General features: G+C 51.5%; 1 protein-coding gene across 1 annotated transcript; it reads right to left on the reverse strand.

The window, feature by feature from the left end:
• On the reverse strand, positions 1–27,851 carry HDHD5 (haloacid dehalogenase like hydrolase domain containing 5). Its single transcript, XM_058655811.1, has 8 exons — positions 27,653–27,851; positions 12,185–12,388; positions 10,015–10,127; positions 9,051–9,144; positions 7,173–7,206; positions 4,379–4,553; positions 819–1,007; positions 1–686 (listed from the first exon to the last, which is right to left on the reverse strand). Exons 1-8 carry the CDS (start codon positions 27,743–27,745, stop codon positions 353–355), a joined length of 1,236 nt encoding a protein of 411 aa, XP_058511794.1. The 5' UTR covers positions 27,746–27,851; the 3' UTR covers positions 1–352.
• Between the last annotated feature and the right edge of the window lie 103 nt (positions 27,852–27,954).

A 27,954-nucleotide genomic window follows, 5' to 3' on the forward strand; every position in this document is an offset into this window, starting at 1 on the left:
TTAGCGTGTGAGTCATGCAACTGGCTGACCCATGGTGGCTCCACCAAGGAGGGCAGAAGGGTGGCAGCAGTTTCCACATCGAGCACCACACAGCCTCCCCATCTTCCACAAGTCCCTTCTCAGATGAGGAAGAAACCGAGGCACAGAAGTAAAAGGGCTGCCTGAGGTCGGCCAGGAGAGCTGGCCAGGAACTGGGTTTAGAAAGTCCTGAGGGTCCGCCGTGAGAGGGCCTCCGCCCCCTGCAGGGCTTGCTTCTGTTCTGCTGCCCAAACATCCATCGTCTCCTCCGAGTGACCACCGACATCACACTTGCAGGGCAGCAGGCAGAGGCCGGGAGCCCACGCCATCGTTACTACAAAGCCCAGCCCTCCTCACGGAAAACCAGCTGTACCGCCTCATGGACATCCTTCACAGTGTGGGAGGCCTCCAGGAGGCCAGGACTGAAGCTGAAGTCCCGGTGCCCATGGAAGGGCAGCTCGCCACCTCCCAGGCCAGGGCCTCCGCACACCACATCCCTGGGACTATACACACCCGTGCATACCAGGATGGAGATGCAGCTCTGGGTGGCCGGAGGCTGCTGCTTCTGCAGGCCCCCAGCCCCTAGCGCCTCTGACCCATCACGTTTCGCTGTCTGCAGATACCGGTGGAACAGGTTAGCACCGTAGACATCAGACATGGGGTTGTCGCTGGCAGAGTAGCCACGCCGGCAAAAGAAAAGAGAGAATCCAAGTTCAGTTGTCACAGGCACAGACAGCAGGGAACACAGGCAGATGGGGAGGGGAATGGGCAAAGGGTATAGGTCACAGGGTATGGCTCACCCCACAGCATAGAGTTTCCTGATGGGGGCAACCCAGCCCCGGCGCTCAGCCTGCTGTCTGATCAGCTCTTCCGCGTACTGGTAGGTGAGGATGCTGGGTTTGCCCATCAGGCCCTCATATCTCAGCTCTCTGCCCGTCACCTTCCGGTAAATGGTTTCCAGGCACAGCAGGAAAGTGCCATGGCCAAACCTGCAGAGAGAACAGTAGCTCACTGCCTGCCTTCTGGCTCCTCCAAATCACCTGCCGTTTCTTGGGCAGCACCTCTGTCCAGCAGCCTTCTGCTCCCAGATGCTGGTGGTGATGGGCCAAAATGAATCAGCTTCTGATGGAGTTCTGTGTTAGCACACAGACCCTTACAAAACAAGTACAGGTATGAGACCGACATCGTCACACCTATTCTATAGATTCAGAAATTGAGGTACCTAATTTATTCAGCATGGTAGAGCTCATACGACCGCTTAGGCAGCCTGGTTCCAGGAGGCTAAGTCAAAACTGCTTTAAGAATGCACACACTGGGCCCGGCAGCATGGCCTAGTGTCTAAAGTCCTCGCATTCAAAGCACCGGGATCCCATATGGACACCGGTTCTAATCCCGGCAGCTCCACTTCCCATCCAGCTCCCTGCTTGTGGCCTGGGAAAGCAGTCGAGGACGGCCCAATGCATTGGGACACTGCACCCGCGTGGGAGACCTGGAGGAGGTTCCAGGTTCCCGGCGTCGGATCGGCGCGCATCGGCCCATTGCGGCTCACTTGGGGAGTGAATCATCGGACGGAAGATCTTCATCTCTGTCTCTCCTCCTCTGTGTATATCTGGCTGTAATAAAATGAATAAATCTTAACATACACAAATCAATTAATTAAAAAAAAAAAAAAGAATGCACACACTGGGGGCCCGGTGGCGTGGCCTAGCGGCTGAAGTCCTCGCCTTGAACGCCCCGGGATCCCATATGGGCGCCGGTTCTAATCCCGGCAGATCCACTTCCCATCCAGCTCCCTGCTGGTGGCCTGGGAAAGCAGTCGAGGACAGCCCAAAGCTTTGGGACCCTGCACCGCTTGGGAGACCTGGAAGAAGTTCCTGGTTCCCGGCTTCAAATCGGCGCGCATCGGCCTTTGTGGTCACTTGGGGAGTGAATCATCGGACAGAAGATCTTCCTCTCTGTCTCTCCTCCTCTCTGTATATCTGACTTTGTAATAGAAATAAATAAATCTTAAAAAAAAAAAAAAAAAAAAAAGAATGAACACACTGGGCCCAGTGTGATAGCCTAGTGGATAAATCCTCGCCTAATATCTGCAAGGATCCCATATGGGCTCTGTTTCTAATCCCAGCTACTCTACTTCCCATCCAGTTCCCTGCTTGTGGCCTAGGAATGCAGTAGAGGATGGTCCAAAGCCTTGGGACTCTTGCACCTGCATGGGTGGCCCAGAAGAAGCTCCTGGCTTCGAAGTGGCTCAGCTCTGACCATTGCAGCCACTTAGGGAATGAACCAGCAGACGGAAACTCTCTGTGTCTCCTTCTCTCTGTATATCTGCCTTCCCAATAAAAAATTTCGTTTTAAAGAAAAAATGCACACATTGCCGGCCGCCCCTATTGTCATGTTAGTACCAGTCTGAGTACTGCCATGAAGGGTGAGAAAGCACGTGCTCCTGCAGCTCCTGCTCCCACCTACAAGTCAGCAACAGAGAGAAGAACTAGGCTACCTCACCGGGCACGAGCCTTGAAATCAGGCATGGGCCACAGCTCTGCCCTTCCCAAAGCCTCCTGTCCCCTGGCAGGCTGACAGCCGGCTGCATGAGGACATCTGGATGAAGCCGTAAGGGGCTAGGGGGCACACAGCAGCAAGACAGGGCTGACTGTACCTCTAACCACAAGTGGGAGCCCACCTACGAGGGCTGTACCATCAGTCTCAGGAACTTTTCACCTGAAAAGTCTCCATCCTGCTTCTGTCACCTTTTGAAAATTGTATTTATTGGAAAGACAGAGGGGCAAACAGTGATCTTCCATCTGCTGATTCACTCTCCAAATGCCTGCAACATTCAGGGTTGGTCAGACCGAGGCCAGAGCTCTGAGTACTCAGTCTCAGTCCCTTCTGTGGGTGGCAGGAAGCCCACTACCCGAGCCACCACCTGTGCCACCACCTGTTGCTTCTCGGGTTGTGTGTCAACAGGAAGCTAGGACTGGGAACAGGTCCAACACTTGAGAATCCAGATACAGTACAGGAGGCAGGCATCCCAACCACAGTGCCAAACACTATGTGCCTCTATTTAAGACACTTCTGTCCTGTGTTTCATCCTTTATTGCTAATCCAAATCCCAACCACTATAGTCACGTTTCAGAGTCACTTATATAAAGAATTTCACTTTCAGGCCCGGCACTATGACTCAGAGGCTAAATCCTCACCTTGTAAACTCTGGAACCCCATATGCGTGCCGGTTTTGTTCCAACTACTCCACTTCTCATCCAGCTCCCTGCTTGTGGCCTGGGAAAGCATTAGAGGACGGCCCAAAGCCTTGGGACCCTGCACCCATGTGGCAGATCTGGAAGACACCCCTGGCTCCTGACTCCTGATCAGCTTAGCTCCAGCCATTGTGGTCATTTGGGGATTGACCCAGTGGTTGGAGAATCTTTCTCTCTGTCTCTCCTCTCTGTAAATCAGATCTGCCTTTCCAATAAAAATACACACATCTTTAAAAATACAATAATTTTAGTTTGAATCTTTTAAGTGAAGTTTATTTCAAATATGGTTTACCAAGTGTAATGTGCCCCTAGGTACTCAGTCCACATACCCAAGCCTCCTCCACCCCCACAGCTAGAATCACCCTAACTCCAAGAACAATACTTTGGGGGAAACACCAAAAAAAAAAAATCAGAAATATTTTGAAAGTGATCACGGGGTGGGGAGGGGAGCGTTTGCCCAACTTTCGACATCATTTGAGATCCCCACATTATGAATCAGAGTGCCAGATTCGTGTCAGGACTACTCTGCCACAGGTCCTTGGAGGCAGTGAGGAGGGCCCATGTTCCTGGGTCTTTGTCACCATGTGGGAGACCAGTTACACTCCCAACCCTGCCTTTGCCCTGGCCCAGCCCCAGCTACTGCGGACGCCTAAGAAGTAAACCATGAGAGAACCTACGCCTTTGGATCTCTGCCTTGGCATTAAACAAGTAACCAGAAAGTGGTGGGTATTATGGCACAGTGCATTAAAACGACTCCTTCCACATCCAAGTGCCTTGACTCAAGTCCTGGCCACTCTGCTTCAGGCTCAGCTTGATGCTACGCACACCTCGGGAGGCGGAGGCACTTGGACCCCCGCCAACTGTGTGGAAAAGCAGTGTGGACTTCCTTGCTCCTGGCTGCTACCCGGAGTAGCTCCAGCTGTTGCAGATGTTTGGCAAGTGACCCAGCAGATGGACGATCTCCCTGTCTGCCTCAATTTGTCAATCTGTCCTTTCAAATACAGACATCGTCCTGCAGCAACTACAGAATGGGAGCTGGGAGTCGTGCCTGCAGGACTGCTTAGGCAGCAGCTGTAAGTGAGCCAAGGCCAAGAAGGAGCCCTCACCTGGGCATCTTGGCTTCTGCCATCCACAGGAGGTCCATGTTGCTGGCTAGCACAGGGAGGTGAGGGTAGGGGTCTGTGGCAAGGCCCGTCCCAGGGTTCCCGTTGCTGAGGAGGACGTCCATGATCAGTTGCAGATTCGTCTCCCAGCGAACCGGCTCCCCAAGGAGCAGTACCCCTTTGAAGGACAAAAGTACAGGGATAAGGTGCAGGGCATGCAGCCCGCCTCTGAGGGGGCAGGCAGTATCCAGGAGACCAGCTAGGGCCAGCATGTGTTGCCCACCCAAAACTCCTCCCCAAGGCACACACGCTCTGTGCCAGCCTGGGCAGAGGCACACACCCATCCACCCTGAGTGAACAATGCCTAGAGCCAGGAAGCAAGTGAGCATGGGAGCATGGCAGTTCTCAGGGGTGGGTAAAAGAACAGCAGCAAGGACCAGCATGCAGTGCAGTGGGTAAAGCCACCTCCTACAATGCCCACATCCAATATGGGTGTCAGTTTGAGTCCCAAGCTGCTCCACTTGTGATCCAGCCACCTGCTGGCCTGAGCAAAGCAGCAGAGGATGGCTCGGGTGTTGAGGCACAGGCGCCCACATGGGTGACCCGGATGAGGGTCACTTGGATCGTGGCTTCGGCCACAGCCCCACCCTTTGTGATCATCTGGGGAATGAAACAGCGGATGGAAGATCTCTCTCTCTCTCTCTCTAGCTCTTCATCTCATTGTGTAACTCTTTCAAACAAATAAATCTTTAAAATCACAGTAAGAGTAGCAGGTCTCAGCCTGACTCCTCCTGCTGACCAAGATGCTGCCCTTCTCCCTGGGTTCCAGTGGCCATGGAGGGATCCTGGATTCCAAATCTAGTGGTGCTTATAACTCCTGGAGGACTTGGGCATGTCACTTGCCCTTTCCAAGCCTCAGTTTTTCTAGCACAGAGTAACACCCACTTACACTGACGTTGTGAGGACAAAGATGGCATATATCCCAGTCCAAAGCTAAAATACAGCAAGTGCTTGAAGCCTGGATGCTGCCAACCTCACCAAACCAGTGGTTCTGAGGGGACAGGGTTGTGCCCAGAGGAGGTGTTCTACATACCATGGCACCTTAATTATCACAGTGACATGCCTAGCAGTGAGGGCTACGAGAGGGGCATGGTTACGGAGCCAACAACAGCCCTATGCCTCCAGTAACAGACAACTATCATGCAAGTCAAAAGAAGACTGCAATTCACTTTCCTAAAGTTCACCTGGAGCAGGGCTGGCATTTCGTGGTGGTGAAGATAAAGCTCCTACTTGTGACACTAAAATCTTCCATCAGAGCACCAGTCTGAGCCCTGGTTGCCACACTTCCCATCCGGCTCCCTACTAATATGCCTATAAAAACAATGGAGAAGGCCCCAAGTACTTGGGCCCTTCCTACCTATGTAGGAAACCTGGACGAAATTCTGGACTCCTGGCCTGGCTGTCGCAGCCATTTGGAGAGTGAATCATCAGACAGAAGAGATTGCTCCTCTTCTTCCTCTCTGCTGTTCTTTCAAATACACACAAATTGTTCTCTACTTTGGTGCCAATACCATCCTAACTTCTGAGTCACCAATAACACAACCGTAGCATACCTATAAATACACTTGCATCGTGGTGACAACGGCAAGTTTATTTTAGTGTAACCAACTTGCTTCTGGGGTAATTACTGAATGCATTTTTAAGAAACATATGTATTTCATTTACTTGAAATGCTGAGTTAAGAGAGAGGGAGGGGCCCGGCGGCATGGCCTAGCGGCTAGAGTCCTTGCCTTGAACGCCCCGGGATCCCATATGGGCGCCGGTTCTAATCCCGGCAGCTCCACTTCCCATCCAGCTCCCTGCTTGTGGCCTGGGAAAGCAGTTGAGGACGGCCCAATGCATTGGGACCCTGTACCCGCGTGGGAGACCCGGAAGAGGTTCCTGGTTCCCGGCATCAGATCGGCGCAGCACCGGCCCATTGCGGTTCACTTGGGGAGTGAATCATCGGACGGAAGATCTTCCTCTCTGTGACTCTCCTCCTCTGTGTATATCTGGCTGTAATAAAATGAATAAATCTTTAAAAAAAAAAAAAGAGAGAGAGAGAGGGAGAGAGATCTTCCATCTGCTGGTTTACTCCCCAAATGTCCACAACAGCCAGGGTTTGGCCAGACAGAAACCAGGAGCCTAGAGCTTTTTTCGGGTCTCCCACACGGATGAGGGAACTCAAGACCTTGAACCATCCTCCAGTACTTTCCCAGGCGTTTCAGCAGGGAGCTCAAAGCAGCACACAAACAGAATGCTGGCCCTACAGCCCGTGACTTTACCCACCACACAGTAACACTAGCCCCAATGACTACTCATTGAAATACATTACAATCTTACTACAACTTTTCCTTTTGTTTCCTCCAGTGTGGTTAGGACTTCATACACTCTGTAATGCATGTGTATAGGAAAGTCACATTACCTATGAGCACCGCTCCAGAATAATGAAAAGATTATCACAGTTTCTTTGTTACCCAAGAGCAGAATCGGGTTTAATAGAGTTGAAAAATACAGAAAGAAACAGGTTACCTGTAGGTAATTTTCCACCTGAAGGTCCCTAAGCTTATGATTTTTCTGGAATAGTAAGGTGAGCATCACACAATAGGCCAGATTTATAGAATATATCTCAGAGGTTCTAAGGAGCAGATTCAAGGCCAAAGCCCAATGCTCTGACACCCACCGCCACCCAGCCTCTCTGTCAGAGCAGGGAGGGGGGAGGAAGACCCACCCTCAACTAGGAAAGTGCATCCTTTACCTTCAATGGCTGGGAAGTCATTCCTTGGTAGGGACTGCCAAGAGACAAAGAGGAAGTCATCAACACGACGGCCACCTTCCGTGCCCGAGAGTCACACACCAATGGGGTAGTGGACACACCGCATACGGAATCGAAACCGGACCAGTGGTCTAACCCAAGCCCAGGGAAGGCTGGACAAGAGCAGGCAGGAGACACACAAAGGAAAGTGAGCGGTCCACAGGGCAGGTGAGAGGAAGAAGTCTCTCTCTACCAGATGGTATGCAAGACACAGGCCAAGCAAGCGTGTGCAGCACCAAGGGACTAAGGCTGAAGCAAAGGGCCCCTCATCCTGACATCAGTTCAGGAAGCAGGGACTTCACTTTGCTAGCCTGTGGGGTCCACGCCTTCCGCGGCCACTACAGCTTGGCTCTGCCCCTCACCAGCCACGTGATTAGGGTACATTACTCACAACAGACTCTTGAGACCTCTCTAACTTTGACATTCTGGTCCTCCACCAAGTTTGTACAGTTCAGGAAGAAAGCTTTCAAAGGACAGCAAGTCCCCACCCAAATGGAAAGTTCTGGAGGAAAAAGGACTTCAGTTGTACAAATAAAAAAGTACAGTGCATGTTTATACTCGCACTTGATCCAATGTTGAGGGAGGGCTGACTTCAAACATAGGCCTTGTGATACGTACAAGGAGGAAGTGGGCCAAGGGCACCTGAACAGGCAGTTAGGCTGGGCATCTGGCACAACGGTGAAGCCACTTGAGACGCCAGTGTGCCATATCAGAGTGTTTGGACTCAAGTGCTGGGGCTGCTTCCGGATCCAGCATCACGACAACGCATACCCAAGCAGGTGGCAGACGACGCGCAAACACCTGGCTTCCTGATCTCATTTGGGAAACCTGGGTGAAGATCTGGGCTCCTGGCTTTGGCCTGGTCCAACCCTGGGTGCTGGGGTGTTCTGGGGAGGGAACCACTGGATGATGGATCTCTTTCTGTCTCTACCTTCCAAATAGAAGGAACACAAACAGACCCACTTGTTTTTGAAAACACAGGGATGAGCAACCACGTCCTTGAGGCTCATGAAGGCCGTGGCAAGTCTTATCCAGAAGCAACCATAAAGGCCCCAAAGATACAAGGCCAGGGATGCACAAGAGACAGCTGCAACTTCTTCCAGGAAGCTGCTTCTCACAAGGGCAATGTCTGGCCCCACACTTTAGGATGAAGGAGCAGCTATGGCCTACTCAACAAAGGCTACATGAACCCCCCCAAGCAACCCTGGGGAAGTGCAATAGTAAAGCACACAGTTCTTGGTTGGAGGAGGTTCTGAGGCTCTCCAAGGGGCTCCCAGTTAACTACAAATCCTGCAGACAGCAAGAGGCTGCAGGACTGTTGCTTCTTAGAGCCTCTTGTTTACTTGTTTATTTGAAATGTAGGAAGAGATTGAAACAAATGAAGAAAGATCTCCCTGCTGACACTCTGGTTCACTCCCCATATGCCTGTAACAGTGAGGCCAGGCCAAAGCCAACAGCACAGAATCCAACGCAGCCCTGTCACGTGGGAGGCGGCTGACCAGCTACTCGGTCCATCCCTGCCGCCTGCTATGGTATACATTCACAGAAGGCTGGGATGGGAAGCGGGGCCAGGATGCAAACCCAGGTCCTCTAAGGTGGGTTGGAGATATCATCACAATGCCCCGGGCCATTCTCACACATCCAGGGAAGTTCCTTGGCCAGGTGAACCTCTCTCCCAGTAGACAACACAGCCAAGGCAGGAACAAAATACAGTTTTAGTAAGACGGGCAGCAAGGTCTGCAAGCTGAGCCAGTGCAGGGAGCAGGACAGAATGGAACACGGAGACTCCAGGAGCAACACGGCTCAACATGGACTCCTCACCGTGGTCTTCGGCCGCCTCTCAAGATCCACCATGTCAAGCACAGGGAAGGCCGCCCGCAACTGGTCCACAGTAACCACGTTCCGGAAGCCCAATCTGGAGCAGTGTAAGGGAAGCAAAGCCAGGCAGTTCTGAAGCAAGAGGCCTCCCTGAGTGCGTCATATCAGCCTGGGGAACAGGAGCCGGCAGCGGGGGGGGGGGGGGGGAACAAGTGGAGCCCAGCAAGAATGAAGTGAGCCCTAGGGTGCAGGCAGGCTGCCCAAGACAGCACAGGGCAGACAGCAGTCTCCAAGCCAGCCATCAGCAGCTAATGGGGTGCAAAGACCTCTGGGAGCTCATCACAGGGTCTCGGGGTGCTGCCTTCAGAGCTGGAAGGAAGTCAGAGTGGAGCTAAAACCCAGAGATGAATCCTTCAGCAGTAATGGGAGGGCCTAGGAAACACCCTCACTTCCTCAGGCGTGAATACCTTAATTAACTCAGAGTTCCTACTCCCTCGTCCTGGGGCCCTGCTCCCTTCAGCACGTGACACAGCACCCCCAGGTACTTCTCAGCTGCTTGCTTGTGAGAACCCAGCTGCTTCCTGAGTGTGCACCCCAACCCTATCCCCCGGTGACAAAAGGGACCAGTTTGCTGAAGGAGCTGAGTATCACAAGGGAGACGGACATAGCTGTGGTCCCCAACCCTCACCACAGAACAGATCACCTGGAAATGTGTGGTTTTATCACTATAGACCCCTGAGTTGTCCCCCAGGGCCTGATAAGCCAAGGAGCTCCAGATGTTAAACTCAGGCATCTGAGTTCTGAGCTCTCAGATTGCGGCTGGCTCCTAAGTATCAGTCCATCCGTGGACTGGCCACACCTGGGAGCCGCCTCCGCTCCTGAGAGCACACCACACACCCCAGGCATTCCAGCATCCAGGGTCCCACACTCGGCTTCTCAGCCAGGTCCAGAAGACCAAAAAGGATACGCTTGGGCATTTTCCACCAGGGGTCCCTGCCCAGACACCAGCATTCGCTTGTCATGGTACTGGGAGAAGAGCTTCAGCGGGCTGTGGGAGAGAATCACTTGATCTGGGTCCACCTGCAGGGAGTGCAAACAGAGACGGTTACATGGGAGACAGAAATCAAGGATCCTCCACCTGAGAAGGCAAACCAACCCCCCAGCACCTCAAAAGCCTGCCCAAACAGGCGTATGAAGGACCCGATTTGGTTTTTGCTTTCCCAAATCAGAAAACAGAATCGTCACCCAAGGTGAGTTCTGAGTAGGCACCAATCCTGTGGGGTTAAGCCCACTGTCCTCCTCTGGAGTTCTCACCCAATCCTGTGGGGTTAAGCCCACTGTCCCCCTCTGGAGTTCTCACCCAATCCTGTGGGGTTAAGCCCACGGTCCTCCTCTGGAGTTCTCACCCAATCCTGTGGGGTTAAGCTCTCTGTCCTCCTCTGGAGTTCTCACCCAATCCTGTGGGGTTAAGCCCACTGTCCTCCTCTGGAGTTTCAATCCCCAACTTGGAAACCTCAGACTTCGCATGCTTTTGTGTTGCTTTCACAGAAATCTGCATTTGCCTTTTTGTTTTCAGCACTTGTGAAAGGCTTGGCTTTGAACACGTATACCGACCCCGGCGGCACAGCTCTAAATCACAAGGTCTTTCAGGCTCTCTCTGGACCCCCAAAGAGGGATGCCATTTTACTCCTTTACCTTCTGCATTTGATTCCAAGTCACATGGCCCAGGAAGCACTTTAGAATGCCCTTGGATCCAAAGAACGCTTTTCAGTTGAACTACAGGAACGTGTAGTGCTGGGACACAGCACGGAGATCTAGCTGAGTGACAGGGACTGTTTCGGGAGCACAGGGCGCCCTCATGCAGATGCACGGATCTCATCTAACAAAGCAAGGGCTGAAAGCAGGCCTCTGGCATGATGGTTAAGAAACCCACAGCAGAGTGCCTGGGTCAAGCCCTGGCTCCTCCACTTCTATTTTAGTTTCCTACAAATGCATACCCTGGAAGGCAGCAGGTGCTCGGGCGCCTTGGGGCTAAGTCCTGGACTACTGGCTTTGGTCTGGCCTAGCACTGGCTTGCTGCAGGCATTCGGAGAGTGAGCCAGTTGGCAAAAGATCTCTGTCAGTTTGGGCCCGGCGGCATGGCCTAGCGGCTAAAGTCCTCGCCTTGAACGCCCCGGGATCCCATATGGGCGCCGGTTCTGATCCCAGCAGCTCCACTTCCCATCCAGCTCCCTGCTTGTGGCCTGGGAAAGCAGTCGAGGACGGCCCAATGCATTGGGACCCTGCACCCGCGTGGGAGACCCGGAAGAGGTTCCTGGTTCCCAGCATCGGATTGGCGCAGCACCGGCCGTTGCGGCTCACTTGGGGAGTGAATCATCGGATGGAAGATCTTCCTCTCTGTCTCTCCTCCTCTGTGTATATCTGGCTGTAATAAAATGAATAAATCTTTAAAAAAAAAATCTCTCTGTCAGTTTGACTTTCAAATAAAATTAAAAATAAGTAATGTTTTAGGGAACTTAAAAAAAAAAAAAAAAACAGGGCTATTACCTTAGTGTCCTTCCTGCCTGGTAAATGAGTTTAACACAAATGATCTCTTCTTTTCGGGGGCTAACAATTCAGAGACAACCAGATGCTCAGGAGAAAAGAAACTGCTACAAAGACAGCAAACTGAAGCTATGAGATACACAGGCAGGATGCTGTGTCCCCTCCTCCACATGTGTATATACAGTCATGTGCTATGTGAGGGTAATTCAGGTACCAGCAGACAATACATGTGCCAGGGTTCCCATAACATTCATTGGCAGGTGATGTCAGAGCCATTCCGGTTTGTGTGAGAATGTCTATGATATTTACACAATGACAAATTACCTAACCATGTACCACCCATCAGAACATGACCCCATCATTAAGTGAAAAAAAGACCCTGATTATTGGGTCCTACTCATGAGGTAGACTTGAACTCGCAAGCTATTTTTTTTACAGGGCTTAAAGATTTCCACTGACTTTAGAGGTCATGAGCCCGGGCTCATGGAGAATAGGCCACCTGCCCAGAGACAGAGAGAGAGAGATGGGACAGAAGTAAGGGTTCCCTTAGGATCCTGGTCCTTGCGCTTCCATACCTCAAGCCACCTCCTTACCTTGCATCCCAACAGGTCTGACAGCTCTTTGGCTTTGCCATGTTGTAGGATGTTCCCGGCGTTCGTGACAAAGACCACAGGCACCCGCAGCTGTCCCTGGGCGTTGCGCAGCTTGTGGAAGGCTTCCAGAGCTGCAGGGATCACGCGGTGGCCCCGCACCAGCACTCCATCGATGTCCAATAAAAACCCAAACGTGGGCGGGCTCTGCGTGGGGTGGGGAGGGTGGACACACCACAGGGGTCAGAAGGCCGACACAGAGAAAGGAGAAAGGACCAGACAGGGCTAGGCTCAGCATCACCCTCAGGGGGCTAGCCCTGCGGCATCAAGAACTAAGCCACTGCCTGCAATGCTGGCATCCCAGTTGGAGTCCTGGCTGCAACACAACCCATTCAGTTCTCTTGATGTCTCTGGAAAAGGCTGAATAAGATCTGAATAAGATCCTAGTAGCTGGGCTCCTGCCACCTGCTTGGGAGGCTCAGAAGAAGTGCCTGTCTCCTGGCTTAGGCCAGACCAGCCGTAGCTATTACACCATTTGGGGAATGAAGCAATGGTTGGAAGATACCTCTCCCCCTCTCTCAAATGCTGCCTTTCAAATAAATAAACAGATGCAGTTGTGGCGTGGTTTTTTTCTTTTTTAAGATTTATTTATCTTTATTGGAAAGGCAGATTTACAAAGGAGAGTCTTGAGAGGTTGCATCTGCAGGTCCACTATCCAAGTGTCCACAAAGGCCAAAACTGAGTCGATCTGAAGCCAGGAACCAGGAGCTGGCCCTAAATAGATGATTTTTAAAAAAGAAAAACACGGAGGGCTGCGGGAGAGGACGTCTAGCTCGGATCCCGAACCCAGTCAGCCATGTGCCCATGGCTCATGGCGGGCTGGGCCCGGACATGCCTGGGTGCGGCCTGCTTCCTTCTGGGGTGAGTACGCCGAGGGGGGAGGCCTCCGTGACTGGGCATGTCTGGGACCCACCCACCACCCTCATTGGGTGGTGGGGGAACGGGATTGGGGAGGGGCGCAACCTTGGGCCTGCAGGATTTAACCTCCGGCTGCCAGAGGCGAGCCGAGGGCTGCGGGAGAGGACGTCTAGCTCGGATCCCGAACCCAGTCCGCCATGTGCCCATGGCTCATGGCGGGCTGGGCCAGGGCGGCCAGTGCGCCATTTGGCACCAGGCTGTGCCTGCTGGCCGCCCGGCCGGGGGGCTCTGGGGTATTGGACATCTGAATCGCTGCTGAGATAGCTCTAGAGTGACCCCACTGTTTCTGGGATCTGAGTCAATCCTAAAGATTCCCAATGCCAGTAACTCTTCCTTTGAAGAACTTCCAATCCCTTAATAATGCTGAGCTTTGAACACCTATCAAGTAAAAGATAAGCTCCGGCTTGTGTAGCAGGCTGGCACCTAATGGTCCTCGGAGCAACCACGTGCAGGTGCGTGATTTACGGCTAGGAACGGTCCCAATCTGGGATGCTACAGCTGGGATGAGGTTCCCACCAAGGGGTGTATGTGCTGGAATGGGGGCTGCGTTCTATCTAGGAAACAGTTGCAGTCACCCGAGGCACTAGTGTGGGCTGGGATTGGATGCACCAGGCCAGTTCAGATCCCAGCACCATCTGGTGTTATGGAGAAACAGGGTAGATGTGGGACTGACTAGGCTGGGTCTCAATCCCCTTCTGAGCCATGTGTGAGCTGTATGTGGGTATGGACGAGCCATGGCTGGGCTGAAACATCCAACAACAAGAGTCAGAATGGGGTGAAAGCCAGCCAGGAAAAGCCACTGTTCCTGCTAGGACAGGAGGTGAACTGAGTAGGGTTGGCTCAAGAACCCCCTGGCAAGCGCAAAATCTGGCATCGGGAGGGGTTCTGATGGAGGAGCCTGGGCAACTCCTCTGGCAGGACACAGTCCCTGCAGGTAAGCGCGAGAAGCATGATTGGAAACAGCCCAGAATAGGCCATGGAAAGTTTCCCACTGGCATGCATTCGGCATGGGTCAGGAGCAGACCAGGCTGAATCAGTTCATGTCATCCTCTGGCAAATCCGATCACCAGAACAGAGTGTGGAATGGGCCGGGTTTGGTTGCGACAAAACCAGTACACATTATGGAACGCCAGGGCGTGGTTGCCTGTACTGGATATGAATGCAGCACCCATCCAGCACACGTGAGATCCAGGAAGGGAGGGGCAGAGCTGGCGGGGGGGTTAAGGGGCTGGTCCCCTCGCTGGACAACCACTCCCACTGGAGAGTGTTGGCTGGGATAGAGACAGACACGACTAAGCAAGGCTACAACACCTATGCGCTGCATGTGGACAAGATCAGGGCCACAGCATCAGCTGGCAGAAGCTGGCACTGGGGACTAATTCTGTAGAGTCAAATCACAGGACCACCTAAAGAGTGCATAAACCGGGACAGAGAGACCTGGGAGGGAAAAAGTGGGTTCCCCCTTCTTGGGTCACTATTCCCGTGGGAGGGCATGAAAACTAGGATGGGGGCTGGGATGGCTAGATAGAGAGGTACTCAACAATATCTGTGAGGGCTGGATGGTTGAGTTGGTTAGATAAAACCAAGCTTTAATACCCATTGACAAGTACCAGAGCCAAATGGGATGGGGGACAGATTGGTCTTCTGCTACACATACTGGCAAACCAGGGTAGGGGGCGGTCTGGTGGGGGTTATTGTGGGTCGCCCCAACTAGGCTACAGCTCCCACTGGTTGATGTAAGGGCCGAACCAGACTGGACTGCAACACCCATTGGTTCCAGTGCAACTCGGGACTGAAAACAGAACCAACACAGCAATTGCAACCACCAGCTGATCAGGGTGATGGACTGTGCCGGGCCCTGTGCTTGCTAGAACATACAAGAATCTGGTCTGGGAATACCTCAAAGTATCTTTGGAGATCTCCCCACTTGAACTGCTGGACTCAGAATTCTAACCAAGAAAAGACAGAAGACAGAATATGACAATCATTCATCTCAGCTACATGTTGGCAGCGAAATATGGGACAAATGGAGACTTCATGATGGACCATATCAATCAGTGGACCACCTCATCGAGCGAAACTGGCAGTGACTCATAACTGGAGAACTATTAACTCCACTTGAGCACATATCTCAGAGCATGCCCCACATCCGGGACTTGGGGTGGGCGGGAAACCGGGTGGGGCTTCTCCCTCAATATCCCCTTTTACCTCAGATACATGATGGAAACAATATGGACATAATAGCATTGCCCACCTCCCTATCCCCCTGAACCTTTTTTTTTTTTTTTTCTTCTCTTTCTTGATTTTCCTTCAACTATAGTTAACTATGTAAAGATTGTCAACAACAATACAATAAAATGGATTATAAAAAAAAAAAGAAAAACACCTTCTCTATGTCACCACTACCCTTAAAAACTATCAGAGGAAAAAAAAAAAAGACTATCAGAGAGGGGGCCTGGCACGATGGCTCAGTGGCTAAATCCTCGCCTTGTATATGGGCACTGGTTCATGTCCTGGCTGCTCCACTTCCCATCCAGTTTCCTGCTTGTGACCTGGAAAAGCAGTGCAGGATGACCCAGAACCTTGGGACCCTGCACCTGCGTGGTAAACCCAGAAGAAGCTCATATCTCCTGGCTCCTGGCTTCTGATAGGCTCAGCTCCAGCCACTGTGGTCACTTGCAGAATAAACCAACAAATGGATTTTTCTAAGTGTCTCTCCTGCCTGTAAATCTACCTTTCCAATAACAACAAATAAATCTTTAAAAGAAGGAAAAATTATCAGGGAGAACAATAACAAGAAAAAGCCATCTTGCATCGCTTTCCAAGGCACATCAGCAGGGAAGTGAATTACATGCAGGAAAGGGACTTGAACTAGTGTTCACATGAAGCATCAGTGTTGCAGATGACAGTTTAGTTTGCTTCTTCAATAATCCTTTTAAGAATATACTTCCAGGGTCCTGCGGCGTGGCCTAGCACCTAAAGTCCTTGCGTTGAACGCACTGGGATCCCATATGGGCACCAATTCTAATCCCGGCAGCTCCACTTCCCATCCAGCTCCCTGCTGGTGGCCTGGGAAAGCGGCCAAGGACGGCCCAAACCCTTTGGGACCCTGCGCCCTTATGGGAGACCTGGAAGAAGTTCCTGGCTCCTGGCTTCGGATCGGCACAGCTCCAGCCATTGTGGTCACTTGGGGAGTAAATCATTGGAGGGAAGATCTTCCTCTCTGTCTCTCCTCTTGGTATATCTGACTTTCCAATCAAAATCAATAAATCTTTAAAAAAAAAAAAAATCTACTTCCAGAGGCCAAAAGGTTAAGTTGAGGGTTGGCATGCTGGAATCCTGTATCTGAGAGCACATTTAAATCCCAGCTGCTCCACTTCTATTCCAGCTCCCTGCTAACGTTCCTGGGAAGACAGCAGCAGATTGCCCAAGTGCCTTGACCCCTGCCACCCACATAGGAAACCGGAACAGAGTTCCCAGCAGCTGGTTTTAGCTTGGTCCAGCCCCAGTGACTGCAGACATTTGGGGAGTCAACCAAGATGGATCTCTCTCTCTCTCTCTCTCTCTCTCTCTGTCACTCTGCCTTTAAAACAAATACACACTTCTTTTTTTAAAAAAGATTCTGCTATGTACACATAGAGTTAAAAATAAACAGTGGAGGGCTGGGGGACAAGGGTGGGGGCAGACACTGTGGCAGAATGGGACACCCACTGCTTAGGACCCTACAACCCATACCATGGTTTCGATTCTGGCTTCCTGCTATTAATGCACCCGAGTGGCAGACTATATGACTCAAGCAGTTGTTTTTCTGCCACCATATGGGAGCCCCACTGGAGTGCCCAGTGGCTTTGGGCTGGCCCAGCCCCAACTGTCCAAGCATCTGAAGTAAACAATGGGAGGGGGCTCAGCAGCGTGGCCTAGTGGCTAAGGTCCTCGCCTTGATCCCATATGGCTGCTGGTTCTAATCCCAGCAGCTCCACTTCCTCACTATCTCTCCTCCTCTCAGTATATCTGACTTTGTAATAAAAATAAAATAAATCTTAAAAAAAAAAAGAAAACAATGGGAAGAAGATGTCTCACGCAGTTTTTTTTAAAAAATAGATACCTCAATTGTTTCTAATAACGTAGAAATGTTTAACCTAGTTCTCCCCTCCCCGTTTCACTTATTCTATGTCTTCCATATTTTCCAAAAAAAATTTTTAGGAATACAATACTACAATACATACTTTTTACAATATTTCAGCCGAACTCCGGTATCATGTGTCTTCGTTTTGTTTTTTAAGATTTATTTTTTTTTTATTGGCAAGTCAGATATACAGAGAGAAGGAAAGACAGAGAGAAAGATCTACCATCCTCTGATTCACTCTTCAAGTGGCCATAGGGCCAGAACTGCACTGATTCAAAGCCAGGAGCCAGGAACTGCTTCCGAGTCTCCCACGCAGGTGCAGTGTCCCAAGGCTTTGGGCCGTCCTCGACTGCTTTCCCAGGCCACAAGCAGGGAGCTGGATGGTAAGTGGAGCAGCCAACACATGAACTGGTCCTCCCTATGGGATCCTGGTACTTACAAGGGTGAGGGTTTGGCCAACGAGCCATTGTGCTGAGCTCTGGGATACCATTTAACCTTTAGATGAACAAAACAACTGTAAATCTAATCGGCCTTTACAATAAAAGAAAGAAAACGGTACCCCAATCTGCATTTTCTGTACTTGTAAAGTTGAACACTATATTTTCTGAAAATCATTCTATTTCTTGTTTTAGAAACTGTATTACTGACCTGAGAGATACACTTGAATTGTCCGAAAAAAAAAAAAAATCAAATGAACCTGTTTGCTGCTTTTGTTAGTAACAACAAAGGCAAAAACTCATTCTTATTTTTTCAAAACTTTTATGTATTTATTTGAAAGGACAGAGTGACAGAAAGAGAGGGGGATACAGAAGTCTTCTGTCTGCTGGTTAACTCCCAAAACAGCTGAGACAGAGCTGCAGCCGGGTCGACCACATGGACGGCAGGAACTCAAACACTTGGTTCACGACCCCATGCCTTCCCCAGCGCTTTAGCAGGAAGCTGAACAGGTGGCAGAGTGGGCAGACCTTCAACAGCCCTCTGACCCCAAGCTGTTTCCATTGAATAAACCTGCTCTACACATCAATGCACATTAAAAAATAATAACAGCACTTAAAAGCAAAAACAGTGTTTAAAAGACAAAAACAGGGCCCAGCAAGATAGCCTAGTGACGAAAGTCCTTGCCTTGCATGTGCCAGGATCCCATATGGGGATCCCAGCTGCTCTATTTCCCATCCAGCTCCCTGCTTGTGGCCTGGGAAAGCAGTCGAGGATGGCCCAATGCCTTGGGACTCTGAAGAAGCTCCTGGCTCCTGGCTCCTGGCTTCAAATCAGCTCAGCTCCAGCCATTACAGCCACGTAAGCAGTGAATCAGCAAACAGATCTTTTTCTCTGTCTCTCCTCCTCTCTGTATATCTGCCTTTACAATAAAAATAAATAAATCTTAAAAAAAAAAAAGACAAAAGACAAAACCAGGTGCTAGTAACCCAGTTGCTCATCTCAGCCTAAGAAGCCAACTAACACGGCAGCATTTTCCCAATGCTAAGCATTTAACCTGAATAAGCAGAACGAAGCAAAAGCTTCTTGAAGAAGATTCTGAGCTAGGTAATGAAAGAGTTAGATGCCTGCAGGCTCCAATAGCACAGTCTTAGAGAGGCAAGACGGTCACACAGGCACTGGACAGTCTGCACCGAGGGGAGCGGGGTAATCAGAGCTTGCCCCAGAGCACCTAGCCCATAGGGCTGAGCGGGAGCCAGCACCCCAGGTCTCCTCGGCCGATTGAAGGCACAGCAAGCGAGAGCGCATCTATGGCAGATCTCCATGACAGAACACGTTTGGCTGCAGGGACAAGAACGGATTGAGTGGGGCCCGGCGGCGTGGCCTAGCGGCTAAAGTCCTCGCCTTGAACGCACCGGGATCCCATAAGGGTGCCAGTTCTAATCCCGGCAGCTCCACTTCCCATCCAGCTCCCTGCTTGTGGCCTGGGAAAGCAGTGGAGGACGGCCCAAAGCCTTGGGACCCTGCACCCGTGTGGGAGACCCGGAAGAGGTTCCTGGTTCCTGGCTTCGGATCAGCGCGCACCGGCCTGTTGCGGCTCACTTGAGGAGTGAAACATCGGATGGAAGATCTTCCTCTCTGTCTCTCCTCCTCTCTGTATATCCGGCTTTCCAATCATAATAAAATCTTTAAAAAAAAAAAAGTTACAACAAGAGAGGATGGGGGAAGACTACATTGCGGAGCTGGAACATCCAGGGTCTGAAGGAAGAGAGTGGGGAGGAGCGCCAAGAGCTCCCAGGGAATGCTCTTTGCTTGGCACTACGTGGACAGATGCAGGGGTCACTCACAGCAACAAGGGACAGCAGAAAAGCAGGGGGTGGAAGTAAGAGAAGGCAAGATAGAACCCACTGTGGGCCTGGGAGACAGGCAAGCAGAGGTAGCAGCATCAGAAGGCTCGGCTCGGCAAGAACCACTTAGGGACGGGCACGCGAGAGCCATCAGTCCAAGTGAGGAGGGATCAGTGAACGCCAAGCAAGGTACACCCCCACCGGGAACACCTGCACCCTGCTACCTTAAGGAGGAGTGCTGCTTTCAGTCCTGGGAGGCCCACTTCCAGCCCAGCTTTCAGAGAACGAGGGTCCAAGCTCTTAATAACCACCACCGATGTGAGAAACCCAGATGGAGTCATGGGGCTTCTGGAGTCACCTGGGCCCAGCCCTGGCTACCGCAGGCACTGGGGAGTGAATCAATGGAAGGTCTATCCCTCTGTCTCTCTTCTCTGTTGCTCTGCTTCCCAAGTAGACAAAAAATAAATAAGTGCTTTTTTTTTGTTTTGTTTTTAAGATTTGTTTATTTTTATTGGAGAGGAGAAGAGACAGAGAGGAAGATCTTCCATCCGATGTTTCACTCCCCACGCGGGTACAACGGCCAGAGCTGAGCCAATCCGAAGCCAGGAGCCTCTTCTGGGTCTCCCATGCAGGTGCAGAGTTTCAAGGCACTGGGCCATCCTCGACCGCTTTCCCAGGCCACAAGCAGGAAGTTGGATGGGAAGTGGAGCTGCCGGGATTAGAACCGGCGCTCATATGGGATCCCGGAACGTTCAAGGCAAGGACTTTAACCACTACACTATCGCACCGGGCCCAAATAAATGTTTTTAAAGAGAGAGGATCAAGGATGCTGTGGAATGACTTCCTAGTACGTCAAGCAGAACCTGCAGTGGCTGCAGAGCCAACACCTTCCAGCAGGCAGGCCAGGCTACTCAGCAGACATCCGGCTCCTCCATACCAGTTACTGAAGCTCCCAGCTTAGAAACCAAGATGGGAAGGGACACTGAGGGACCAATAGACCAATTCTGACTGATGGCTACCAGGGATAAGTTTGCTTCAGGCCTCACACGTCACAGTGACCTCAGCCAAGAATCTGGCACGCCCCGAAAACAGCCAGCCCACAGACGAACCAATGATGGGCTTGGGCCAACATTCCTTACTTTTTCAGGGTTCAAGCAGAGTCTGAGCCAGCTTCTTTTAAAGATTTTTTTTTTTTTAATTGGAAAGTCAGATATACAGAGAGCAGGAGAGACAGCAAAGAAGATCTTCCATCTGCTGATTCACTCCTCAACTGGCCACAAAGGCCGGAGCTGCACCAATCCGAAGCCGGGAGCCAGGAGCTTATTTCAGGTTTCCCACGTGTCCTCAATTGCTTTCCCAGGCTACAAGCAGGGAGCTGGAGGGGAAGCAGGGCCACCAGGATACGAACTGATGCCCATATGGGATCCCAGTGTGAGCAAGGAGAAGACTTTAGCCGCTAGACCACCACACTGGACCCAATATATCTCTTTAAAAAAAAAAAGAAGTTTTGAAAGCTTACATAATTTTAAGACACAGCCAGTTTTGACCACATAGTTTGAATGGTCTTAGTGGTCATGATCTAGGTATCGCAAGAGTAACTTCCTTAGCAAAGCAATGCACAGTGCTACTGAAAACAGCAGGAAGGTTTTCAGCACACTTGAGTAACATTCCTGCACCTCACCTGGTCCCCCAGCCCCCTCCCAGGCCCTCAGAACCTGCACAGAAAAGCAGGTAGCCAATAGCATAAATAACGGGGCTGCACATCCACCCTAAGGGGCCACACCCAGATAACACTGTCCTGTCACCAGAAACTAGGTGATGAGGGCATTCTAGAAGAACCCCATATTTCCCATTTAGTCCCATAAAATAAACCTGCTGTGAAGAAGGCATTCCACTATGCTTTATAAGTGAAAGAGAAAGGACCGAGCCTTTTTCTCTTCCCCTCTTCCATGTCTGTATCCTGATGTCTCTTCCGGATCACTCCGAGGTACACTGCAGGTGTTCCAATGAACCGAAGCTCATCGTTGTGGCAGAGACACAACGGGCACTACTTTAACACTAATTGGACACAAAGGTCAATAACATAACCATTTTTGTTGTTGCTTCCTACCTAGCATTGGTTTCGAGTTTTGAAATCGTACTTATGCATTTCTTGGAGGGTCAGAGACGGAGTCCCCATCTGCTGCTTTCATTTCCAAGGCCCACAGAAGCCATGGCCGAGCCTGGTCAAAGCTAAACACTACTCAACCCAGGCCTGCCCCGTGGCAGGGAGCCCACGACGTGAGACACCGCTGCTGTCTCCTAGCGCTGTGTGTCAGCTAGAGCCGGGACTCAGCCCAGGCCCTCCGATATGGGAAGCTGACATTTTTACCCACCAAGGAAGATGCCCATCACAAGGTTGGGAATGTTTTCAACAGCAGCTACCAGCACTGCCACATCTGAGGGAACTGATTATATACCAGGCACTATATGGGCTACCCTATCTTACCATCTTGTTTACTCGCGTAAAAACACTGCACATAAGTAACATCCACACTGCTATAAGTGCTGGTTTGTGTCCTGACTGCTTGACGTCCCATCCAGCTCCCTGCTTGTGGCCTGGGAAAGCAGCTGAGGATGCCCCAAGGCCATGCAACCCTGCACCCACGTGGGAGACCCGGAAGAAGCTCCTGGCTCCTAGCTTCAGATCAGCTCAGCTCCGGCCATTTCAGCCACTTGGGAAGTAAACCAGCAGATGGAAGAGCTTTCTGTCTCTCCTTCTCTCTGTAAATCTGCCTTTGCAATAAAAATAAACAAATCTTAAAAAAAAAAAAAGTAGTTACTTTCCCTTACGTTAAACAGGCAATAAATAGTGTAGCCAAGAGTCCATTCTTACGCCAGCACAGGAGCCGACATTATGGCACAAAGAGCTAAGCCATTTGCAATGCCAGCACCCCATATCAGAGCACCAGTCTGGGCCCCAGCTTCTGATCCAGCTGGCTGCTAAGACATCTGAGGAGACAGCAAAGATGGTCTAAGAACTTGAACTTGAGCTCCAGTCATCCATATGGGAGACCTGGATGGAGTTCCAGCCCTGGTTGCTGAGGTCATCTGGGGAGTGAACCAGCACACTGAAGTTTCTCGCTGCCTCTGCCTTTCAAATAAATCATACTCATAAATAAAGCCAGCACACTTCAACTGCTCTGCCTTGCACATCTCGTCCCTTTTTCTACTCCCCTAGAAAAATAAAGGAATATTTATAGCATCAGCAAATATGTGGATCATGACAGCTCACAAAATCGTTTCAGCAGCATATAACTCAGGTATTCCAGCCAGGTGTATCAAGGACACTGGTCAGGTCCGTTAACGTTCTTGAACCTTAGCTGATGCTGCATATGCAAAATAACAGCGGAGATAAATGAAGAGCTGGACACTGGCATCAAGACCGGAACTGCCCCCTTCGCAGCTGCGTGGCCTTGAGCAAGCTGTTGGCTTCCCCGTGCCTCAGTTCTCCCACCTGCAACATGGGATGTGTGAGTATATTGACCTCGGAGCTGTGAAGATTATAAAATTGTTAAGCATCTAGAATACCCCGGCGCATGCCTCCTCTGTGACCTGTACCAGTGTGCCAGCATGGTTCCCTTTTCTTTAGCATTAAGTAGGCATGAAAGGAGCGGGCAAGAGAGTCGCTGCCAGCTGCTTGTCGGGGTCCTTGGGCTGCGGTGGGGACCAGTGAAATCTGGATATGGGCACAGCTGCAGCCACGAACCTCCAGGGCCCAGGGTGCTGCACCTGCTGGCACACACAAGAGCTAAGGCCGGGGGTAGGCAAAGGGGACCCTAAAAGATCAACCCTACAGACCTTTCCAGGTGAGGCCACTGCACCCAACAGCATGCATAAGACCCAGGGTTGGGCCCGGCGCCATGGCCTAGCGGCTAAAGTCCTCGCCTTCAAAGTGTCGGAATCCCATATGGGCACCGGTTCTAATCCCGGCAGCTCCACTTCCCATCCAGCTCCCTGCTTGTGGCCTGGGAAAGCAGTCGAGGACGGCCCAATGCACTGGGACCCTGCACCCGCGTGGGAGACCTGGAAGAGCTCCTGGCTCCCGGCTTCAGATCGGCACAGCACCGGCTATTGTGCTCACTTGGGGAATGAATCATCGGACAGAAGATCTTCCTCTCTGTCTCTCCTCCTCTCTGTATATCTGACTTTGCAATAAAAATAAATAAATCTTAAAAAAAAAAAAGTTCTCTAGTTCTAATAGGGACACAGAGAGTTCCAAATACTAGGAGAGACAGAAAAAGAGCTCCACACTCAGGGCAGGCCAGTCCTACACCCTTTACTAGCAGGAAGTAACTACAGAAGATGTGACGAATCTACACACTTCAGCAACAATCAGATTAAAAAGTCGGAAATCAGGGCCCAGCACAGTAGCGTAGTGGCTAAATCCTCACCTTGAATGCGCCAGGATTCCATATGGGTGCCAGTTCTAATCCCAGCAGCTACACTTCCCATCCAGCTCCTTGCTTGTGGCCTCAGAAAACAGTGGAGGACGGCCCAAAGCCTTGGGATCCTGCACCCGTGTGGGAGAGCTGGAGGAAGCTCCTGGCTCCTGACTTCAGATTGACTCAGCTCTGGCTATTGCAGTTACTTGAGGAGTGAACCAGAGAGATCTTCCTCTGTCTCTCCTTTTCTCTGTATAGTTGGCTTTCCAATAAAAAAAAAAAAAATTTAAATCAATCTTTTTTTTTTTTTTTTTTTTATTGGAAAGCCGAATATACAGAGAGGAGGAGAGTCACAGAGAGGAAGATCTTCCGTCCGACGAGTCACTCCCCAAGTGAGCCGCAACGGGCCGGTGCGCGCCGATCCAAAGCCGGGAACCAGGAACCTCTTCCAGGTCTCCTACACAGGTGCAGGGTCCCAATGCTTTGGGCTGTTCTCGACTGCTTTCCCAGGCCACAAGCAGGGAGCTGGATGGGAAGTGGAGCTGCCGGGATTAGAACCGGCACCCATATGGGATCCCGGGACGTTCAAGGCGAGGACTTTAGCCGCTAGGCCATGCCGCCGGGCCCTTAAATCAATCTTTTAAAAAGCTACAAATCTGAGAAGGGAATGAAATTGGACAGGTACATAGCTAGCATAGGATCCACTCCCCAGCTCCTTGTAAATCTCATCACTTACCTATCAATCAAATAGCCCCTTCCACAGTACAGGGTTACCTCGCTGGCAACAGGGAGGGGCAACCTCTCTACCCGTGGGCATAGGATGGAAAGCACCATTTCTCTCCCACCTCTCCCCTCCCACTCCACTCCACCCATGTGTATCTCTGATCTCCTCACCTCTTAGATAAGCATAAAATTGAAAAAACAATAACTGTGTAGAATATTCCCTGGCTTTGTGCTTTTCTAAGATGAACTAATTAAAACTACAAGGGTCAGCATTTGGCACAGCGGTTAAGATAATTCACACTCCAAATCAGAGTGCTTGGGCTGGAGTGCCGGGTCCCACTCCAGTGTCCTGCTAAGACGCATCCTGGAGCCAGCACTTTGGTGTAGCAGGCTTAAGGTTTGACGGCAGCACACCATCTTTTTTTTTTTTTTTTTTAAGATTTTATTATTATTGGAAAGCCGGATATACACAGAGGAGGAGAGACAGAGAGGAAGATCTTCCATCCGATGATTCACTCCCCAAGTGGCCGCAACGGCCGGTGCTGTGCCGATTCCCAAGCCAGGAACCAGGAACCCCTTCCGGGTCTCCCACGTGGGTGCAGGATCCCAAAGATTTGGGCCGTCCTCGACTGCTTTCCCAGGCCACAAGCAGGGAGCTGGATGGGAAGTGGATCTGCCGGGATTAGAACCGGCGCCCATATGGGATCCCGGGGCTTTCAAGGCGAGGACTTTAGCTGCTAGGCTACACCGCCGGGCCCGGCAGCATGCCATCTTAGAGCACAGATTCAAGCCCAAGCTGTTTCACTTGCTTAAAAAAAAAAAAATCCGCATTTGAAAGGCAGAGATTTTAAAGAGAGAAGGAGAGACAGAGAAGGTCTTCCATCTGCTGGTTCATTCCCCAGATGGCCACAATGGCCAGAGCTGATATGCTCTGAAACCAGGAGCCAGGAGCTTCCCCTAGGTCTCCCACATGGGAGCACCTGAGTGCAGGCCCAAGCACAAGAACGTGGGCCATCCTCCACTGCTTTCCCAGACCATTAGAGCTGGACTAGAAGAACACAAACTGGCACCCACAAGGATGCCAGCACACAGGGTGGAGGAGTAGCTTGTTGAGCCACTGTGTCAGCCGCTGCTCCGCTTTTATCCAGCTTCCTGTCCACGTATTGGGAAGGGAGCAAAGGTGGCCCAAGTACCTGAGCTCCTGCCACACACAGGGGAAACGAGGATGGAGTGTCAAGCTTCTGTTGGCCTTAACCTGGGCATTGCAGCCATTTGGGAAGCGAAGCAGCAGGAGGAAGATCTGTACAACCACCCTTTTGCCTTTAAAGTTTTTGAAGATATACATTTTATTTTTAAAGGAAAGGCAGATCGGATATACAGAGGAAGAAAGACAAAGATCTTCCATCTGCTGGTTCACTCCCCAAATGGCCACGGCAGCTGGAGCTGAGCCGATCCAAAGCCACGAACCCCCACCCTGGGGACCACCCTTCACTGCTTTCCCAAGCCTTAAGCAAGGAGTTGGAAGGGAACTGGGGCAGCCAGGACACAAACCAGCACCCATATGGGATCCCATCACTTCAAGGTGAGGCTTTAGCCATTGAGCAAGGCCCTCATATATTTTTAAAAGGAAAAAAAAATTTTAAAAAAAGAGCATCCTGGGAGGCAGGAAATAATATCTCGTCAAGTACTTAGACATGCCTGAGCTGGACCAAGTTTCTGGCTTCTGGTTTGCACTTGGCTGTTGCAGGCATTAGGACTGATAAAAAAGAATTTTCTCTGTGTCTCTTGCTGCTTTTCAAAAGAAATAAACATTTAAATGCATAAGAGGCTTACTGTGAAAGCCTTACATAAATGTAAACTATATTACATACAGAAACGGTGGCTTCAGAAGGGAAGGGAAGGGCCCGGCGGCATGGCCTAGCAGCTAAAGTCCTAGCTTTGAACGCCCCGGGATCCCATATGGGTGCCGGTTCTAATCCCGGCAGCTCCACTTCCCATCCAGCTCCCTGCTTGTGGCCTGGGAAAGCAATTGAGGACGGCCCAATGCATTGGGACACTGCACCTGCGTGGGAGACCCGGAAGAGGTTCCAGGTCCCAGCTTCAGATTGGATCGGCGCGCACCGGCCCGTTGCGGCTCACTTGGGGAGTGAATCATCCGACGGAAGATCTTCCTCTCTGTCTCTCCTCTGTGTATATCTGGCTGTAATAAAATGAATAAATCTTTAAAAAAAAAAAAAAAGAAAAGAAAAGAAAAAGAAAGGAAGGTAAGAAGCAAGTAAGGCCCCGGGGTTGACTGATCCGGCTAGCATCTGGCACAGGCGTCCACCGGCTAGCTGTCTGACCCGACCACCACCAGGTCACATCTTCCTCCCAGGGGATGGCGACTTCCATCGCGTTATGGCACCCAGCACAAACCGGGGACCCTACGCCAATGCTGTTCCCTCCTCCTCTGCGCTCCTGTAGGCAGCCGCGGCAACCGCTGCCAAGTTGTGCCCACGGTCAGAAGCCCACAGGCTCACCCCCATGCCCTTCCAGCCCGCGCGCCTTCACGTACTGCTCCTCCGTAACCTCTTCCAAACTCGAATGAAAAAAAAAATCATGACCGGAATGTTCTCGTGGAGGAAGTCAATGAACAAGGGCAGGAATCGAACCCGGACAGCAAAAACAGGGACAAGAAAACTGCTGGGAAACTTTGAGGTCGAGGAACAAGCAGGGAGCCACCAAGCTGCTGAGGAGGAAGCTTGCTTCCATCGGTCTGCAGCTGAGTCACTTTCCCCGAGCCCTGGAGAGAGCAGAGCGCCAAACAACGAGACCCAGAAGCGCCTTCAAGGCCATTTCCCAAGGAGAGGACGCGGGGGAACGCAGGCCACTGCACTCCCTCTCCGCAGCTCCCGCCCTACCGCCAGTCCTGCGCACCGGCAGGGCCGGACGATCTCACCTGAGCAGGGCCCCCGGCGTAGCCCCTGACCGGGCAACACCCCCGGAACCCCACGGCCGCGCACAGCCGCGCTGCCCGGCGGAGCGCAGCCATCCGGCTGCCGGCTGCGCTCACGCGCCCACTGTGCCAGCCCAGGGCGGTGCGCAGCCGGCCAGGCGTGCAGCCAATCGGCGGCCAGTAGGAGCGCGCGCCCTGTCGGGATTTGTAGTCCACCGAGCACGTCCTGGCGAGTGGCCTGAGCGCAAAGCCCCAGCAACACCGGGAGTGTGGAGCCGCCGTGTTCCCTGCGGGCGTCCGTCCGT

The sequence above is a fragment of the Ochotona princeps genome, chromosome 27 (assembly GCF_030435755.1).
Source record: "Ochotona princeps isolate mOchPri1 chromosome 27, mOchPri1.hap1, whole genome shotgun sequence".
NCBI lineage: Eukaryota > Metazoa > Chordata > Mammalia > Lagomorpha > Ochotonidae > Ochotona > Ochotona princeps.

Bases quoted from the DNA above. Each gene is read 5' to 3' on its own strand.
- HDHD5 (XM_058655811.1), bottom strand. From the start codon at position 27,745: ATGGCTGCGCTCCGCCGGGCAGCGCGGCTGTGCGCGGCCGTGGGGTTC. The intron at 7,207-9,050 runs GTGAGGAGTCCA...GTCTCTTGGCAG, and splicing joins AGAGGCGGCCGAAGACCACG to TCCCTACCAAGGAATGACTT. The intron at 1,008-4,378 runs GTGAGGGCTCCT...TTCTCTCTGCAG, and splicing joins GCAGAAGCCAAGATGCCCAG to GTTTGGCCATGGCACTTTCC.